The sequence below is a fragment of the Euprymna scolopes genome, chromosome 8, assembly GCF_053919585.1.
Source record: "Euprymna scolopes isolate OS-2025 chromosome 8, ASM5391958v1, whole genome shotgun sequence".
NCBI lineage: Eukaryota > Metazoa > Mollusca > Cephalopoda > Sepiida > Sepiolidae > Euprymna > Euprymna scolopes.
The window spans coordinates 166,703,449-166,724,992 of record NC_136489.1 but is presented as its reverse complement, the minus strand read 5'-3'; the positions used below and the strand labels follow the sequence as shown (position 1 = coordinate 166,724,992).

General features: G+C 34.9%; 1 protein-coding gene across 1 annotated transcript in view; it reads left to right on the top strand.

Annotated features, from left to right (window-relative positions):
• Positions 1 to 20,928, top strand: part of LOC145283998 (uncharacterized) — a 55,828-nt gene extending 34,900 nt beyond the window's left edge. The window contains exons 2-3 of the mRNA XM_080133091.1: positions 16,969 to 17,546; positions 20,848 to 20,928. Coding sequence (XP_079989217.1) covers positions 16,977 to 17,546; positions 20,848 to 20,928 — 651 coding nt within the window. The 5' untranslated portion in view covers positions 16,969 to 16,976. The remainder of the gene's footprint in view (positions 1 to 16,968; positions 17,547 to 20,847) is intronic.
• Positions 20,929 to 21,544: the final 616 nt, after the last annotated feature.

Here is a 21,544-nt window from a genome sequence, read left to right as displayed (position 1 = left end):
ACTATAGTCATCCACATACAGTACTGTTTCGCTGTTTCACAGCTCATCAGTGCGGCTAGACAGACAACTACCTCAAGCCAGGATTGAAACCCGACCGTTTATACGGCAGTCAAGGCTTCTAACCATTACGCTATTGGCGGCTGCTTGAACGAGTAGTGAGTTTAACGATGTTTTGATATCGTCCGAAATACCTCCGCTATATATATATATAATTTAGGGCTTACGTCCTTTAATGTTAATATTAAAATATTCTTGTATTGCAGAAATTACAACATACTAATTTTATTAATGCATGTTGAATTTGAAAGAAGATTACCCATAGAGCAGAAATTATCAAGTTTTGGAAAAACAACAAAATCATAGAAAGTTCGTCGTTCAAAAATAGACAACGATCAGGCTGCCCATGCATACCTAAACTCGTTAAAATGTTAGCGCAAAAAAAAAAAAACGTGGAAATCAAAGAAAATCCATGAGACAAATAACAATAGAAGCACAAACATGACCAATGACTCTACAAAGAATATGTCGAAATGACCTACATGTGTCACTTAATTAACGACAAAAGTGTGTATTTATTTGCTTCCCCACTAAGCATTTTAGGCAGAAGCCTTAAAATGTGGAGAGATTGGAGAACTGGGGAGTATGGGAGTAGGGAAGCTAAATAGTGACAATTGGCATGAAAGGTTTCGCTACATTGACCAATAACTGATTGCTTCAAGGGTGATGGTCTTATATGTGAGGTTGCCCCTACATATGGTCTTTGAGATTCATGCCCAGCACCCGCAGGGGCCGAGCGAAAACTACAAAACGAGAAAAGTGACAGCTTTTTTGTGTAACTACAATTGTAAAGAAACTCATCAAAATTCACCTGTTACTAAAGCGTATCAGAGAAGGCACGCTGTCTGCCGTCAACTTTTTCAATGTATCAATCAATTTAACTAAAATAGGCAATTTCACAAATTACAAAGTATTGGAAATATGAAATATTCCTTATTCTAATATAATCATGAGTAACGCTGGGTCTGTCATATATATATATATATATATATATATATATATATATATATATATATATATATATATATATATATATATATATATAAGCGAGATAATACACTTAGAGAAAATAGAAACCCCTACTTATCAAGCAATAAATTTTAAATCGAATATGTGTCTCTATATGTTGTTTTTTCAGAATTTAAAATTAAACCACGAAACTTATATATATATATATATATATATATATATATATATATATATATATATATATATATATATATATATATATATATATCCTTAATTTAGCCTCGCCCGGACAGTCGAGTTTTACATTTCTTCCATGTCTTTTTTTACGCACATTTTTTTTTCTTTTAATAATATTATTGGAATTCATTCCCTTTTCCTTGTACTTATTTGTAAATTATTCCATGGATTTCTGCCATTTGGATTACTTTGGATCATCCTCCAATTACGAGATTCTATTGGAATTTACTTGTGCGAATTGAAATTTAACTAACTTTCTTGGAGCCTGCATTTTTGGATTTTGTATACTTAAGCCTCCACCAAACTATCCATTCACATGAAATCACTTTTTTATCCACCCTATTCCCTCTGCTTCATTTTTTGCTATCAAGTAAGATCTATGACTTACTTGTAGTTTCATCAAATACTTTTGCAAGCAAAATCCGATCCCGACTTTTGCTAAATGCTACACGAGAATGAAAGTATTTCTTGGAAACTCCGCGGATTAAGGATTATCCACTTATTTAGTGTTTCCTTTTTAAATATAAATGCTTTTAACTCTTTTTCAAAGTGTCTTTAACATGTTATATTAACCACTTGTTCTTATATATATATATATATATATATACATATACATATATATATATATATATATATATATATATATATATATATATATATTTAAAGTTATGGTTGTGTAGTTCCAACGAGAGAAAAAATGTATATTTAAAAGAGTGTAGCCATCAACACTTGTGTTTTTTTAAAGGTTTTCATCATATTTTTATTTAAAAATATTTTTATAACGCGTTTCGAGCTTAGGGTGTTCTTTCTTCAGATGTTTTCGTAAAAAGTTTTTTTTTGTAGAGTTATTTTTACCTCCGCTGATACTACATGTGTTTATCAGAGTGATGTGTGGTCTCGGACATTCTGTCTCCAACTGTAAGTGTTCAAAGTGTCCGGTCAATGTTAGATTCAAAGAGGGGCTTTTAAAAAAAACCTAGATTCCATCTCAAAAAACGTGATCTATGTAATAAAATGTCCAGCATGCGATAAATCCTACATAGGCGCTATAAAAAACCTTAGTAAAATCGCGGAAAATAGACACCTGCATGTATCACAACATATACACACATGCAGTGGAGGCAGATTCGAGATAATGCTCATCTTCCCAACTGACAACTACTTCTACTTGCTAACACAAGAAAAAAAAACTTAATAGGAAAGTTTAACCCCGCCTTAAACATCTCTCCATAATTATACACATAAATAGGCAAAACACAAAATACACTTACACGCATGCATACTGGGGTAAATGTGCCCCCTCACACACGAAAAAAAAAAGAAAAAAAAGCACAATAAAGCACGCGCACACTTTCACGGGTGCGCGCGTCCATACCAAGTACAGTACCATTTCTCTAAAGTAAACAAACAATTAGAAATTATACGTATGTATGTGTATGTATGAATACACCTGCATATGCGCAGCAAATAGGAATGCAAATTTTCTATTTCAACTGGCCGACATAATTTTGTTGCGTTATTCATTTATGCAAACAAAACGATGTAATAGGATGAAAAGATGACAAATATTATGAGAGGATAAAAATAATCGGTCCTGGATATGGCCTTAAACTATATCCGATGGTGAGGCCCCAGCTTGCGGGCTTTGGGGAGTGTGGAGCCACACTTAAATTGCAATTGCTCCCAAGTCCATTCTGACCCGGGATAGTAGTACCCATAAGTATCACAACTTATTTACATTAGGAAGAATTACAGAGTAGTTTATTCTTTGTTTTTTTGTTTTTTCTTGTATTTTTCCCCAACTATTAATAAGCGATTATGGCTACAAAACTACAAAATGCATAGTGGTGTAATTCGTAATTATTTTTGATTTTAAAACTTTTCTTCTATTGCCTTTTTTATGCCAATTTTACTAATAGTAAATAAAAAAGAGTTCAATTTTCATAGTCGCAAGAAACCAACACAGAGACACGTGAAATTGTCTTAGAATTTTATTAATATAGATTGCAATTCGGTTTTGCGAGAGCCTATTTTGATTAACATGTGTCCCACTTCAATACACATCATTAGCGTTCTGTCATGGAAGCCAAACAACTTTAGATTAAATAGAAAAAAGATTCTATTAAAATAAAAATTCTTCAAAATAACTAGATTCGGCATTAAATAATCTGAAAAGGGTGGACATGCCGTAAAAAACCCAACCAAACTAAACTAAAAATAGTTACAAGAATTAATACATATGAATAACTTAAGACGGTTCATCTTGTGTAGAATTCAGAATGTGATATATGTTGTAGTCCCGGAAGAAGTAATTATTGTGAAACGTATTTTACACTGGTAACCCCTGATTGATGTTAGTCACACGGAGACCGGAAGTGAAAGCTATTTGCACTGGTGGTAGGAAGAACAATTGGTATCATGATGGTTTATAAATAGCAATCAGTCGATCCACTTCCAGAACTAGCAATACTCCTTATCTGAAAAAATTATCTGAAAAAAAATCTTTATGCTGACCCTATGAAACCCATTTTGTCAGCAATACTGCTAAGAAAGCAGGCTCTAATGCACCCAATACGGCACAATCTTTTGTACACACTAGTTCTCACCAGATCACTTAAGTTAAGAAACGTTGGGGCTGGCCAGTACAAGGTGTGTGAGCATTTGTGAAAGTAAGGCGCTGAATGTATCACGCGGTAAAATACCAGGTTGAAAAACTGGCGCGGTCTATCGTTCTCCCGACGGTAGATGAGATTCTCCTAAGCTGTGGTAGGCAACCCATCTAGTGATGGCTTACGATAAAAAATATCCTTGATAGCTCTGGCAAAGCATCAAGTATAAAGCTACATACAAGATTTGAATTACACTACAAACTAGGGTAGTGAGTTCAATCTCAGCTGTGGTCGCGCTGGAAAAAAATACACCTAACCCAGAAAATTTATTTGCACCGTTTGTTTCTACAGTCACGACCATAAAGCTCGATATTGTTTGAGCTTGACTTTAACTCGGCCATTTCTATTATTTTTCGTAATCCAGTTGTGGCCACTCTACGCCTATGCATTGTTGACTCTTATTAATGCTATTGAATTCGGTCTTATTTTGAAAGCATATACACGTATTCTTTCTGGTATCTATTTCCAAATCTCTTTCTAGCAAACGATTGCGTGGATATATTTATTCATGCGTTTTCCTGTTTCCCCGTGTGAATAATTAAATGCTATTCGTGAGAGGCTAAGTGATGTTGTTCAGAAAACAATTAGCTTTGGGGATTAATAATTCATGTAAGAAATTGGCTTTTGTGTAATCTTTTATTTTATTTATTTATTTTTTTTTTTGCTTTTCTTGTGGCTTTATTCACAGGATTTTAAGTGAGGAACATATGTGTTTTGTTTTATTTTTGTCACTTTTCCCATAAAAAGGCTACAGGGAACTGGCTTAGAAAATATACTATAAGAACACTGGTAATATATGTGCTGTCTGTCTCCTTTATATGTTATTAAGTTAAAGGAAATTACATTTTAAAACGAGAATCACCTGAGGAATCATTTCGCTCACATATTTTGTTTACTCTCCGCATTAATCAACAAATATATATATATATATATATATATATATATATATATATATATATATATATATATATATATATATATATATATATACTGGCATTTCAGCCCGGCGTTGCCCGGATGTTTGGAGGTGTATGTTAAGCTAAACAAGAAAAGCGGTCATTTTTTTAAACTTTGATCCCAATTATGACCTCGTAACATTAACTGTTTTGGGCTCAAATCAAGTAATTAAATCAGATCCATATCTAAGGAACCTATATCTACAATTTCCAGTGTTTAGACCCCAAATTGTTGGAGGAGTTTGGTAGAGTTCTCAAATACCAAATCGTAGAACGTTAAACCTTTAAAAGCCACATTTCTGGCTGAAAAATAATCACAACGGTTTTCCCAAATCTACATACCCTGTATTTCAAATTTCGAGTCTGTAGACTTAAAATTATTGTGTAGGGAAAGGTACACAGACAGACACACAGACAGACACGTTCACTTATATATATATATATATATATATATATATATATATATATATATATATATATAAGCATTTCAGTCCAGCGTTGTCCGGGTGTTTGTATGTGTATGTTGAGCAAAAAAAAAAGTGGTGGTAGGAAGGCACGTTCGAACTCGCGCCGCGAAGGAGGAAAAGAACGGGGATAAAACCTGACGTCTTTGCTGTAACGACCACCGCCAAATAGGAAGTGTTTGTTAAAATTCAGGCTAGACAATCGAAAGGACAGGATGACTTTCAAAAATATTGGCGAAAAAAGCGACCCCCCTGTAGAAAGTGGCCAGTTGAAGGTGAAGATATTAATGTTTTTTGCCAATTTTTCGATATTTGTTGTCTGAAAAGTTGAACTTCAAAACCATGCAGATCTTGCATATTCTTTTAAACATTCATTTAAATTAATTCCCTATTAGTTTTTTTTGTCGACAGTTATAGGCAGACATGCAAAAATACGTACATAATTTATATACTGGTAATTAAAATATTCGAACCAAACCGATTAAAACGCTTGCCCTATCTCTGAATACCGTTTATGTTAAATTTCAAATGTTTAGAGTAATTTAGTACAGACCACAGATGTCAATTTTTTTTAACTTTGACCCCTATTATGACTCGTTAACATTTATTGCGTTGGGCTCAAATCAACTTATTAAGTTAGATCAATGTCCAAATAACCTATATATAAAGTTTCAAGTGTGTAGACCCAAAATTATCGGTTGAGTTTAGTAGAGTTCTCAAAACTGAAATCGTTAAATTTTGACCCCTTAAAAATCACATTTCTGGCCGAAAACGGATCACAAATATTTTCCCAAATCTCAGTACCCTGTATATCAAATTTTGAGTTTGTAGACTTAAAATTTACAAAGTTACTGCGCAAGGAAATGTACACAGACAGACACACAGACACGGACACGTTTGTATATAGACAGATAGATAGGTAGTTAAATTGAATGCAATATATAATATTGATTTAAAAAGTATTAAAAAAAAAAGACTCGTGCGCCACCACCAACATAAACTTTCAGCTCAGGATTTATTTTGCCTCTGCCGTCAATTACTGGGCTATGAAAACATGTTTACTGCAAGGCTAAAAATTAAAATATGAACCGATAGCTAGTACGTTATGCAATTCATAAGGCCAGCGTTCGACCTTCACCTGGCAAATTTCATTTTTTTTTCAAACTTTTGCACCGATTTTTTCGGGCAAATACCCAAATAAAAAGTTTCGCATGGATTGATATACCTTATATATGAAGTCTCATGTCTGTACCCAAAAAACTCTTGGGGGTAGTTGGTAGGCAAATTTGTCAAACAAAAATATATACTTATACATGAATATACATGGAAACAATTTTGTGTTTACTATAAACATTTTACGCTAATATTGTGCAAGTATAAATCATGTAGAATATCTGCATGAATATAATTACACGTAATAGTTGACTAAAGATGATCATCCTATGAGAAAACCGAAAAAAACTAATAGGGAATTAATTAAAATGAATGTTTAAAAGAATATGCAAATTAACTAGATTTTTGCTAATGAATGCATTTCCACATATATAAGAATTTTTTTAAAAATTGTTTTAATAAATAGAAAAGAGAGGTTTTAATCTGAATATCAATAGACAAAAGAAAAACGAATGCACAAGAGTATATATATATATATATATATATATATATATATATATATATATATATATATACTAGCTGGCCGTCCGGCGTTCCCCAGTCGTACGATACGCTTATATATGATGTTTACGTTCATGCAGATTGCGTATATATTATTATAGAATTAATCTGATATCGATGATTATATATTACGAGGACTAATTTGTCCGGTGAACTAATTCGAAAAAATATAATAATAATGTGGTTCATCAAATACTGTCTGTGTTTGCCTACAATATCACGTCAGCCAATATTTGGACCTAGTGATAAATTCCCTTGAAAGTCACTTCTGAATAATTTTTAGTTTAAAAATATGCAAACGAAGAAATTATGTGCGGCCATTTTATATGGTACGTTTGCTTTTATCGAAAATGGAACTCAATAATAAGAAAAAAAATAAAATAAAATAGTGAGGTACACACGGTATTAAACAGGGGATAATTATATTTTTGATATGTCAATAATTCTTCTTGTTTTTAGGAAGAAATTATTTATACATATCATATCAGTTATATTACCGCTGTTACATAAGATATTACCCTGCAAACATTCTATTTTAATCTATAAGAAAGAAAGATTATATTAAGGTCCTTTTTTTTTGGATTTTCAGATAAAGTTATGTGCAAAACTTCTATACAAAAACTGCCAGCTATATGATCTAGCTTTGTACGAAATTTGCAAAAGATAGGCTCAGTCGTTTCGGAATCTATGGGAAAGGAAATTACACACACAACGTGACTTTTATATAATAGTAGAAATTACGTTCACTAGTGTTTCCAGATATTAAAACAATTACAGCAATAAAGCAATAATTATGGCATCCCTTTAAGAAATCGTTTGTTAGTGTTGAGTACTCTAAGTTTAAAATCGTCGGTCACATAAGCTTACACGCGCAGATTATGATAAGATCACTCTCGCCCGGCTTTGACATTAACGCTTAAATATAACTGTTAATTTCAATATTCGGCATAAGCACGTTGACACACCGATTCTCGTCAGCTCATCGAAGTTAAGCATCGTTAAGCGTGGCTAGTACCAGATGAGTGAAATTTCGGAATTCTAAGCACTATATGTGCTTTCCGCTTATCTCGAAATTGTTTCCAGTCGTCCTCAACCTCCACTTGCTCTGGTATTTAATATTTACTCAAGATAGTTATGGTTAAAGTTGCGCAACTCTAGCAACAAAGATTTCCCGCGAAGGCCCCATTACAGTGGGTATCGAGTGCCTGTCAAGACTAAAGGAAGTCACCACCGCCATAATTATTTTTTGCATGGTACTGTGTATATATATATATATATATATATATATATATATATATATATATATATATATATATATATACATATAAAATAAAAAGGAACAACCCGTAGTATGTGTGCATCAAGGTTTCGTCTTTATTTCATGACTTCCTCTGGATTAAATAAAGACGAAACCTTGATGAACACATAATACGGTTTGTTCCTTTTTATTTTATAAAACTACCATAGAAACAGCAAACGGCTAATTCTTTGCTCCAGCACAACGTGGCAAAAAAAAAAACAAAACAAAAAAATAACGACATTCTGAAGATGACGGTTTCCGTCGCAATATATTTTTGGACTTTAACATACATTTTTAACAAAATAAACATCTGTTTATTTTTTTAACAATGCGTTGGATCTAGCTTCATACGTATATAATACGTATCTTATTTAATGTATATATATATGTATGTATATATATATATATATATATATATATATATATATATATATTTATATATGTATATATATGGAGGGGTGTGTGTCTGTGTGTTTATCATAGAATATGCTTATTCAATTATATTTCACCTTTTATTTTAATCAATCGTTAAATTTCTGAAGCTCATTGTAACTGCAGAACATATCCAAATAAATGATACAACATCTACATTCCGAATTTCAAGATGTTGTTGATCCCACCGTATATTGTTTTAAGCATTTTAAAATGTTCAATTCTTGTCGCATTATTTTCGTAGCGCAGAATCATTCATGTAATTATGTCAATGATTTTAATTTATTCTGTCCTTACACATCATCAAGTTTAAAAGAAAAACAAACGAATGTTGTCATGATAACAAAAGCAGAAAATCAGAAGAGAAGATTCAATTGTGTTTTCTTTTAGTTACGCATTTTTTTAAATTTAAATTATATATAGCATTTTTTTAATTTAAATTATATATATATATATATATATATATATATATACTTGTTTATTGTTATATAAACATGCTCACATCCCGCTGCTACAAATAGCCACTTGTTTCAATCAAACAACAGATATCATCAGGCAGCGACTTGACTATTCAAAAGTTCAATGAATAAATGATATCTGTTGTTTGATTGAAACAAGTGGCTATTTGTAGCAGCGGGATGTGAGCATGTTTATATAACAATAAACAAGTATTATCAGCTCTTTTTATTGAGCACTATCTAACAACCTCTTTGAATTCATTAGTCCATTACTTTTGAATATAAAAAAAACCCGAGTATTTATATATATATATATATATATATATAGATATATATATATATATATATATATATATATATATACATATATATAGCATTTTTCTTATTGTGTAACAATGCGTTGAATCTGGCTTGCCTCGACAGTCGAGTTTTAAATTTCTTCCATTTTTTCTTTACGCACATTTTATCTTTCTTTTAATAATATTATTGGAATTCATTCCCCTTTCCTTGTACCTATTTTTGAATTATTTCACAGATTTCTGCCTTTTGGATTACTTAGAACCATCTTCTAATTACGCGATTCCCTTGGATTTTACTTGTGCGAATAGAAATATAACCAACTTTCTTGGATTCTGAAGTTTTTAATTTTACCGTCATTGGACACTTTACCATTCACTTGACTACCCATTCACGTTAAATAACTAAAAATACATGAGAGAAAGAACTAAAATACATGAGAGATGAAATAACAGTCCTAATAAGCACACAGGCTAACCCACTAGAGAAACCTATTCTGTATCTCACCAAATTTTATGAGACCGCAAATGTGAGCCTGCAACACCACCACCTTAGATCAGTGCAACAGCTGTCGGTAGCTACCCAACAGATAACCCTTACAGCACAAAGTCCAACAGAAGTGCATCACTCTATATCAGGAACTCAAATGCCTACAGAATCCTCTACACCAGCTCACTCTCACTATAAAGCAGGTAACACATCTGCATTTCCATCAACGTGTGAAATAACTCCTTCACCAGGAAAACCTCCACCTTGTGTTTTGCTTCCAGAACCAGATGATGAGCAATTGGAAATAGAAGAGGAACTCTGTAACACAATAGAAAAAGTCAACAATATGAGCATGGAAGAAAGGCCTAGATTATCTAAAATACAAGCCTCAAGATTCTTTAAGTCATTGATCATCAAAGTCAATATTGCTCTTATAAGGCTTGTTCCAGAAGAAATAGACCTCAGGCAGCTAAATAACATCACATATGCAGCTGGGCTGTACATTAGCAACAAAATACTTCCTCTGAATAAACACCAAAATAGAAATAAAACACCTAATGTAACCAAAGCAACACCAAAATGGAAAGCCAAGCTGATAAAAAAAATAAACACCTGTAGAAAGGAACTTAGCCAATTAAAGCAGTTCATGAATAATCCCACAGTGGAAGGTAGACTCAGAAACATCGTCAAAAGAATCTGTGCGAAATTTAAAACAAATTGTAAAAATATCAGAAGCATAGTGAAGGAACTGGAAGGCAAAATACCAGCCATTGCCCAAAGAATTAAACATCGCATGGCAAAGATTCATGCAAAGACACAGAATAAGCTCTTTGCAAACAATCCCAGAACTTTCTACAGGAATCTAATAAGAGAGGAAATTAAAATCCAAGATCCCCCATGTAAATAGGAATTAGACGATTACTGGAGACCCTTATTTGAAAAAGAGGAAGTACATAACGAAGAGGCCCAGTGGATCGGGGATATTATCAATGCAAACAAAAATAAAAGAGAAATGCCAGAGCCAGAAATAACGCCAGATAAGATAAGATCAAAGCTGGCACGAGCTTCAAATCACAAGAAACCTGGCATCGACAACATATCTAACTTCTGGTTAAAACAGCTAACAGCATTGCATGATCATTATAGCAGATGTTTCACCAGAATGTTGAAAGCTTATGAAGCGACACCATCATGGCTATTAAAAGGCGATACAAGCTTAATAGTTAAAAGCACAGAAACCAAAAACCCTAGCAAATATCGCCCAATATGCTGCCTAACCACGACTTACAAGCTGTTCACTGGATTAATAGCTGACAGCATATATGACCATCTTTCATCCGGTGATTATCTTGAGGAGGAACAAACAGGATATAGGAAAAACTGCCTTGGCACCAAAGATCAATTGCTCATTAATAAGACCATTTTGGAAGATTGCAGGAAAAGAAAAAGAAATCTAAATATGGCATGGATAGATTATCAGAAAGCATTTGATAGTGTACCCCATTCGTGGATACTAAAATGCCTTGAATTATATAAAATCCACCCGACCATACGAGAAATTTTAGCTGCCCAAATGAAGGAGTGGCAAACATCCATTATCTTAAACCATAACGGGGGAAGGATATCCATCCCAAATATAAGAATAAAAAAGGTATCTTCCAAGGAGACAGTTTATCTCCTCTACTATTTTGCCTGTCAATTGATCCTCTAAGTAAGCTTCTAAAGAACTACCAAGGTGCTTATAATTTAAGCTACAGCCGCCAAAGAGAATCCTCCAAGTTAATAAACCATTTATTTTTCATGGATGATCTTAAGCTTTATGCTAGCTCGGATAAGGATTTAGATAATCTACTGAAAATTGTCCACACTTTTTCTAATGACATCAAAATGAAGCTCGGACTGGATAAGTGTGCTATGTGTACTCTGAAAGCTGGCAAGAATATATCTACTGAAAATATACAGCACGATGAAAATAGTGTAATCAGAGAACTGGATGAACAGGAAACATACAAATACCTCGGCATTGATGAAAATGAGTCTATCCAGCATTCAAAGATGAGAGAGAAACTAAGCCAAGAATATTTACGCCGGCTAAGAAAAATCTGCAAAACTGAAATCACAAACAAGAACAAAATTACGGCAATTAACCAACTTGCTATGCCAGTACTAACATATAGTTTTGGCATTATTGACTGGCCTCAGAAAGACATAAATTGGCTTGACACAAAGACAAGGAAAATGCTAACTTTGTACCGAGTTATTTATCGAAATCAGTGCATGTCTCGTTTGTACCTACCCAGGCGAGAAGGAGGTATGGGGCTCTCGGAAGTCAATCATCAACACAGAGCCACAATCGTCAGCATAGGTCAGTACATAATAAGTTCCTGTAACCCTAAGCTTATGAAAATTAAAGACCATTATCAGAATCGAGCAAGTAGCACAACATCTATAACACAACTTGCCACTCATTTTGGAAAAGATTGCCTTACAAATGATACTGAGAACCCAAACAAGCCTGCCACTGACATAGCCCAGAAAAGTCGGAAAAAATACACTAGCCAGTTCCATAGTGTTAAAACAGAAGAATGGACCAACCATAAACGGGCAAAATACCTACCGACTGAACTATCCCAAGAATATATTGATAGGGATGGTTCCCTGTACTGGCTCAAAAGAGGATCCCTCCATTACGACCAAGAGAGGTTGATATTGGCTGCACAAGACCAGGGCCTCATGACAAACGCCTTCAAAAAGATGTGTGGTCATAGCAACAATAATAAATGCAGGTTCTGTAGCACTGAGGTTGAGAGTGTGGGCCACCTGATTTCTGGTTGCAAAGTCCTACTTGGAGACGGTTATTATACAGATCGCCATAACGGAGTTTGCAAATACCTTCACTGGAAGATATGTAAGAAACTCAACATTCAGTGTAGTAAAAACTCCTGGGAACATATACCCGAACGAACAGTTGGGAATGACAACTACACTATCCACTATGACTACATAATCCCTACTGCTACATATCTTGAAAATGCAGCTGTTAAACCAGATATAGTGATTTGGGACAGAGCAAACAAAAAAGCGACCGTAATAGAGGTCAGTGTACCCAATGATACAGGGCTTAACAGAGTTGAGAGGGAAAAGATTACAAAGTATCAAGGACTTATGTATGATATGAAACGAAATTGGAAATTAAAAGACGTTTCAATTATACCAGTCATCATAGGAGCAACTGGGCTTATGAAAAAGAACTTTAAAAAGTACATAGCAAGCATACCCGGCGAACCAAGTGCAAGTGAAATACAAACGATTGCACTGAAAGGGACGGCTAGAATCCTGAAAAGATCTCTTGGTTGGACTCACTAAAATAGGGGTAAATGTCAGACATCTGGTTGGATGTCCCATCCCCTAGAAGAAAAAGTTTAAGAAAAATGAAAAAAAAAAAGTGAAATCACTTTTGTCTTCGCCCTATTACCTCTGCTTCACTTTTTGTTATCAAGTAAGATCTATTACTTACTTGTCGTTTCATTTAATACTTTTGCAAGCTAAAATCCAATCCTGAATTTTGCTAAATCCTACCCTCTGATGAGAAGGAAAGTATTTCTTGGAAACTCCGCGGATTAAGGACTGTTCATTTATTTAGTTACGCAATTTTTAAATTTAAATTATATATATATATATATATATATATATATATATATATATATATATATATATGTGTGTGTGTGTGTGTGTGTATAGTAAGTTATAAAATATATATGGCGATTAAGCTACAGAGAATATTCTGTGTAGCTTAATCGCCATATATATATCACTTACTACCTAATTCTACATAGTATTGAGCACTGTTGTAGTAAATAATGTTTACGTATAAATCTATACTTTCATATATTAATTTATGTGGTTAAATAAAGTAGGCATATGTACAATCATATATATATATATATATATATATATATATATATATATATATATATGATTGCAACGTCTTGTCAGACGAGTGCCACTCCCTTACACGCTTAAAGTCCATGAGCCCAAAAATTACTTACATCGCCACAGGACCATTTTAATAGACAAATGCCTGAGGGAGTCTCTATACATACTAAGCTTTGTACGACAGCTAGGTCTCTCTCTCTCTCTCTCTCTCTCTCTCTCTCTCTCTCTCTCTCGGTTCAAAACGTTGAGATCAAGCAACAAGCAAGACCAAGATAGCCAGTAACAAGTTCAACTGCAGAACAGCTTAATGCTGGTACTGGTTCCCCGCTTGATGTTTTTTTTTTAAACAGAGATTTGCTTCGCATAGAAAGGTTGCCTTCACCACGGCTTACGGGAGCACTCTCCACCCCAACACACACATACACACAAACACACACGGTGCTATATATATATATATATATATATATATATATACTGTTTTAACAAAAACAAGACTTCAAGACATGGGTTGATAGCAATAAAAAGTGTATTTCATTGTTAGTTACTATTGTTTCAAAACAATTTGGACAAATTCAAACGATATGTATTTGTCAGAATGGTCTTAAAAAAATTGTAAATAAAAATGAAATACGCTTTTTGTTGCTATTAACCAATTTCTTGAAGTCTTGGTTTTTGTTAAAACAATATATGAATGCTCATTTATCAAATAGCTTACAGTTTAAGTCATCTCTCTTTTTTGGCTTAAATTTAATGGTATATGAACAATTACTGAATTATATTAACCCAGTATAATTCGGAATACTACAAATTAATATATATATATATATATATATATATATATATTTATATATATATATATATATCTGTTAGAGGAGCTTTGTTAGGCCGCGTACAATGTAAGAGGTGAGAAAAATATGAAGAAATGATAGGTCAGAAAACCACATACGTTTTATAAGGTCGCCTGTAACTTAGTTAAAAGAGATCTCCAACACTATACTATAAAAGAAATACTCGTTGGTGTTTTTAGGTAATCGGTAATACTATATTTATTTTTATACACTTTTTTTGCACAGACTTTTGTGTACATTACATTTCTCTTCATAACTCTAATTAGGATTCTAGCCTTTACGTAAAATACTTCTAATTACTATTCTTGCTTATATTTTGTGTAGTAATCACAAGACTAAAGTTTAGAAAGTTTATATTTAATGGAAAATATGAATTAAAAACGCAAAATTATTGGATACATTGATTTAATATTTGGTTGCATAGCTTTGTTGCGCTCAACAGCTGTAAATCGCTTTCTATAGTTCTGTTGTGGGAAAATCACCCTCCAAATGTTCTATCCATTATATAAACGATAGACATTTCGATTCTAGGTGTGGATTAAACACCAGAGCGACCCCCGCCTGCTCCGTGACGTTTACTACTCTTTTCAGTTGTACACTTTTTTACGTTGTTGTTCCAGTAATATATTGTTTAAACTCTATTCCGTTCTGTTTTCTTTGTGGCTCATTGCAAGCCGTAACGTGTTCCACACACGTTTTATTTTGGTTTATACAAAGATTTGCTGGTATTTTGCGCCATGTTTCCTTGCAGAACTCTTGTAGTTGTTAAATATTTTGCGAATTCTCTCTTGTGAACATTGATGTTCAATATTTCTCACAAATTCCCAACTAGGTTGAGGTATGGAAACTAACTGGGCCAAATAAGAACGTCAATTTCATTATTTGAAAGCCATTCATTGGTTAGCTTGGCAGTATCTTTGGAATCATTGCAGTCCAGAAAAAGGAAGTTGTTATTATGACCCAACAAATCAGCAGATTTTCGGATGTTGTTCCCCAGAATATCACTTTACATACGCCCATTCATTCTACCAGTGATGAGTTCTTATTCACTAGTACCGTTGGATGTATACCACCCACATATAATACACGTCCAATCGTCAAACTTCACTATTTAAATGGTATTTTTTGTTGTAACCGGTGCCATTATTCCGTCATAGATGTGTTGCTGTAGTTCTTCCAAAGATTTCGATTTTCGTTTCGTCTGACAACATTTCCTATTTCCAAAATTAATGTGGTTACTCCCTTAATGTTTTAACATAATTAAAACGTGATCTGACATGTTAACGCTTCAACAATGAAACTGTTTCTGGCGATCTAGAAACAAAACCTGTACGATTTACATCTCTCCGGAGTGTATCCTTGCTCATGTCAATCTCAGCTTCTTTGAGGTCGGTTTGCATTTCGTCACGAGTAACATAGGTTTTTCTGTACTTTCTCCGAACTCGCCTTAATTTTTGTTAATTTAATTTCCTTGGTGGACACATCTTAGGAGATTTGCAACAGCTTCACCGGAGTTTTACACTTTCTAATAACGTTTTCAATACTACTGAGTGGTAGATAAAGGTTATGTGATATTATTCGATATCCCATTCTTTGTGCTTATCAATGATTTTTTGACGAATATCTCTTGACAACATTTTAGTTTTAGGAATTTTTATAAACAAATTGTTTGATTTTGAAACCGGAAGAATTTTATAAAATTAATTTTAATATGAAGCTCTCTGATTGGTCAATAAGAACTTGTTGCATTTTTGCAACACGCAAAGCAAAAGTTATTTATAATTATTTTAGAAAAAGTGATTTTATAATTGTTTTTTGCTCCAAGTCATAGGAAAATAAGGTGTAATAAGCGATTAAAGATCTTTGAAACCACTAGGTCACACACACACACACACACACACACACATATATATATATATATATACATATATATATATATATATATATATATATATATATATATATATATATATATGACGTGAAAGCTCGGATTACTGTGACCGAAAATTGTCTGCACAGAATGAAGCAAATATATATACAGGGTGTTTCAAAAGTCTCGGGAACATTACAAATGCGTATATCTCATGAACTATTCCAGGTAGAAAAATGAAACTGGTGTCATTTTAAAGCTTGCTTTATCAAGGTTTTGGTCATACTAATGATTTTCGTCTTATCTTCCCAGGTGCAGTAATGGCGTTCTCTAAACAAGACAAGGCATTTTGCGTCCTCCAATTTGCAAAGACTGAATCGTGGACATGTGTTCAGCGTGCATTTCGGAGGAAATTTAAAAAAGAAGCCCCTGAAAGGAAATCCATTGTCAGAAGGCATGCTAAATTTGTGAAAGATGGGTGTTTGTGCCCAAGTAAGCGAACAGGTCGCCCTTCAACTTCAGAAGATGCAGTTGAGCAAGTTCGGACAGTCTTTCAGCAGAGCCCCCGTAAATCAGTGAGAAGAGCCAGCAGGGAACTTCAGCTTGCTCCAGCAACTGTCTGGCGTGTCTTAAGGAAACGACTGCAAATGGTACCTTACAAGCTCAAGTTGGTCCAAAAGTTGAAGGACACTGGTAAGCCACTTCGCCGTGACTTTTGCATTGCAATGCAAGAGAAGTTGGAAGATAACGGCTTTGATGACCGGCTTGTTTTTAGCGATGAGGCGACCTTCCATCTGAATGGCAAAGTTAACAAGCATAACACTCGCATATGGGGTACTGAGAATCCTCATGAACTTCTTGAGCACGAGCGAGATTCAGCAAAAGTTAATGTATTTTGTGCAATTTCCAAGAAAGGTGTATATGGACCGTTCTTCTTTGAAGAGGCAATTATCACTGGTGAATCCTATCTCAACATGCTGGAAGACTGGTTAATGGCTCAGGTGGAAGAAGCAGAATCTGATGACTTCATGTTTCAACAAGATGGTGCACCACCCCACTGGAGTCTTAGAGTAAGGCAGTTTCTTAACACAAGGCTACCTGGTAGATGGATTGGGATATCTTGGCGAGGTGATGACGTTCTCATGCCTTGGCCTCCTAGGTCTCCAGATCTTACCCCATGTGATTTTTTCCTTTGGGGCTTTGTCAAGCAAAAAGTCTATGTGCCGCCCCTTCCAAGAGATATTGAGGAACTAAAGGCTCGAGTAACGGCAGTTGTGGGAACCATTGACGTCAAGATGCTGGAACGCGGTTGGCAGGAAATGGACTATCGACTAGATGTCTGCCGTGTGACGAATGGTGCTCCTATTGAGCAACTTTGAAGATTCCCCACAAAACTTGAAACTTTAACCTTTCCAACGGTACCAATTTCATTTTTCAACTCCTAATAGTTTTTGAGTTATTAAAACTCGTTATGTTCCCAAGACTTTTGAAACACCCTATATATATATATATATATATATATATATATATATATATATATATATATATATATATATATATGTATAAAACATATTTGTTTCTTTCTGTCTAGACAATTTACGGTCACAGTAATCCGAGCTTTCACGTCATATATATATATATATATATATATATATATATATATATATATATATATATATATATATAGTCATCGACATACAGTCCTGTTTCGTTGACTAGCATCTTTCCAAAGCCAAGGATGGAACCTAGAACACTCGTGTTGACAGCCGGCAGTTCTCCCACTAGACCACAGAAGCGACGCCCGCTAATAATTCGTTGGAATGTCTATTTTAATAGACATCCACCACCACTTTTACAGTGCTCAAACCGCCTGTTTGTAAACAAACAAATAACGAGCTTCGCATTTTTCAGCCAATTAAGTAGCGGGTGATATTATTTACGACAGTGTTCTACTCAAAGAGGGGGGCTTAAAATATCTTTGGACTACTGCACTGCCCGATAAAAAACAATTTACATTATTTCAGCTGTTTTGAAAACTTTCTAATCGGATTATATGCATCGTCACGCCAGACTTATTATGGAATACATTCTATCTAAAAAATATTTTGCATGTTGGATCAACTTGAGAGGAATTTCATCACAGTTGAAATATATACGCGGTTTATTTTTTTTAGTTGTTTACATATCCAATATTTTTTCATTTTTTTATTTGGTAATTCATAACTACAATAAATTGCGGTTTCACTTAATGCCATAACAACAAATTCTAACATTGCTACAAATATAATTTGCTGATTTCTTTATGTCTTCTGATGAGAAGAAGAATAAGAATAGCATTCTTTTAAACTTCGAGGAATAAGGACTTTGTTAATTGTTTTTTTTTAGTATTTAGTCGAACAATAACTTTTGAATGTAAAGTTCAACTTACAGTTGTAATTTTCTTTCTTTTATATTCAATATAAATATGGTAGCTTCTTTCAGTTTTGACAGACTATGAATACCCACTATAATGGTGCCTGCGCGTGAAATTTGTATGGCAAGAAATACGCAATCTGGAGTCATATCTCTTCTGAGTGGACATTGTTAAATACCAGTGACATGTGGAGGTTCAGGACGACAGGAAACAATACCGAGATTAATAGGAAGCACATACTGCGCCTATAATTCTTAAATGGTAACCCATCTGGTATTTGCGTACACACACACACACACACACACACACACACACATATATATATATATATATTTATATATATATATGTGTATATATATATATATATACATATATATATATATATAGACAGAGAGAGATGTAGTATTGGGAATCCCAGTTTAAATGCTATCTCGGTAGTTTGAAGAAATAGTAAGTTATGTAAATATATTTTCCATTCCCAATCTAAGGAACCTTGCAAATGATGAAAATTTCTCCAGGGGAGCACAGTCGGGGACTCCTCCCCATTTAGGGTGGTAGTATTCCAGGAAGCGCGAGCTATTCTCTTGCAGGGCAAACTAAGGCATGGAAGCTTCTGGGTGGCCCATGGCGTGGTTCCGCTACCCTACCAAGCCGGACATTGGCACCAGAACCCAAGGCGGTCCTTGAATCTTTTAATCAAGTCAGCAGGGTTCTTCGATGCTGGGATGTAACCGAAGGAGGGAGGGAACCCAAGTTTGGATCTTAACTCGCACTCATCCGCTGGATATCCTTGAGCCTATTGCGGGCGAACATATTTTTGCTTATAATGGTCCCAGATAAGATCCAGGAAAGGACCACCTGTGAATACGTCGGCACATAAACCTCAATTGGAGAGAATCCTGGCAAGTTCCTCAAAATAACGTGCAAGCACGTAAGCACCAAGAAAACGTCCATAACTCCATTGTGGAGAGGGTTTTTTTTCAAGGGAGCCACCTTAGCCTTCGCAAAGAAAAAAGAGCCTGTACAATTCAGCACGGCATAAGCTGCGAAACCATCCGCTTCAGGAGAGCCATTGCAGAATAAGAAAAGTACGCCTGTTTCTCCCTCCCCAAATGCTATTCGTGGGAAATAAACCGTTCCCAGGTCGGAAAGGTTAGAGAACAGACATCTCTAAAGGGATAAGTAATCAGGGAAACCAGTGCATCCCATCTATACCCGCTCTTCCAAAGCTGGCTCAATAAAATGCGTCCTCGTATCGAAACTGGAAGACACAGAGACAAGGGGTCGTATACTCTTGCAACCTCCCCAAGAATCTGTCTCTTCGTCGATGCAGAAGGGTCACAATCAACCAGGGTCACACAAAGTGTGTCTGAGAGGAGGCGGTATCAATAGCCTAGCACCTTTTCCCAATCACTGCTATGGTTACTCAGCGTGCTATGCTCTCCCATTTTCTCCCGGATGGATTCATGGTTAGAACTACAAGACTGGAGTTGAAAACCTCCCTGGAGCAATCGTTCTCTGGTCAGTTCATATAAATTGCACAAGTCTCTCAGATAATTCCTTGTGATAACTAAATTGTCCACATAGAAGTTATTTTCCATTAAATATCTACAGTCATCCAGAGAGAAACGGACCGCATGGTGCCGGAGGATATAGTTCAGAATAAAAGGTCTGGAGGCAAACCCTAAAATAATTGTATTATACCTGAAGCATCGCAGGCGACTGCCGTCCTTCGGGGAAAAAAAACAAAACGTTTTTTTGTCGGAACCTAATTGCAGGCGGATCATCAAGAAAGCCTTTCTGATATCCGCCAATACAACACGATAATTAGTACGGAATTTGAGGAGAAGGTCCAATAGATCTCTGGCAAGTTTTATCCCTTTATAGGTCTCTTCATTAAGGGATTGGGAATCGCCAACCTTCAGGCTGCAGTTAAACACAGGCCTAATCTTAGTGGGAAAAGTGAGGTCTTACTTCAGCACAGGTCTGTGTGGAATCGAAATATACTCATCGAATCGTTCGGGTGTCACAAAGACCTCAATTATGCCATCACGTTCCTGCTCCTGGAAAACCTTTAGATAGTCCTGGTACAATTGTTTCTTCTCTAACCTGCGTGCAACATGTTATTAGATATGTAAGGCTACGTGATCGTTTGAGGGATAACATGATAGCTTGTCATCCTCCCAGGGCAATTGAATATAGTATTTATTATCCCTAAACTGGATTGATCGTCTAAATTGATCGATGTTCTGTGCGTCATAATTCAAGAGGTCTGATTCTCTTATACGCAATGATTCCATGTCGATCATTTTCTCTGATCCCCTCTGTACCACACTGTCTGGAAAGAAATCACTGAGTGGGTCCTCATAAGTATTTTGGGACTCCAATATAAAACACAGCAGAGATGGTGTGACTTAGACGGTCAAGGCAAGTACACTGCTGAAGGCAAGTCCCTCCGGGATCCCACTTGAGGTG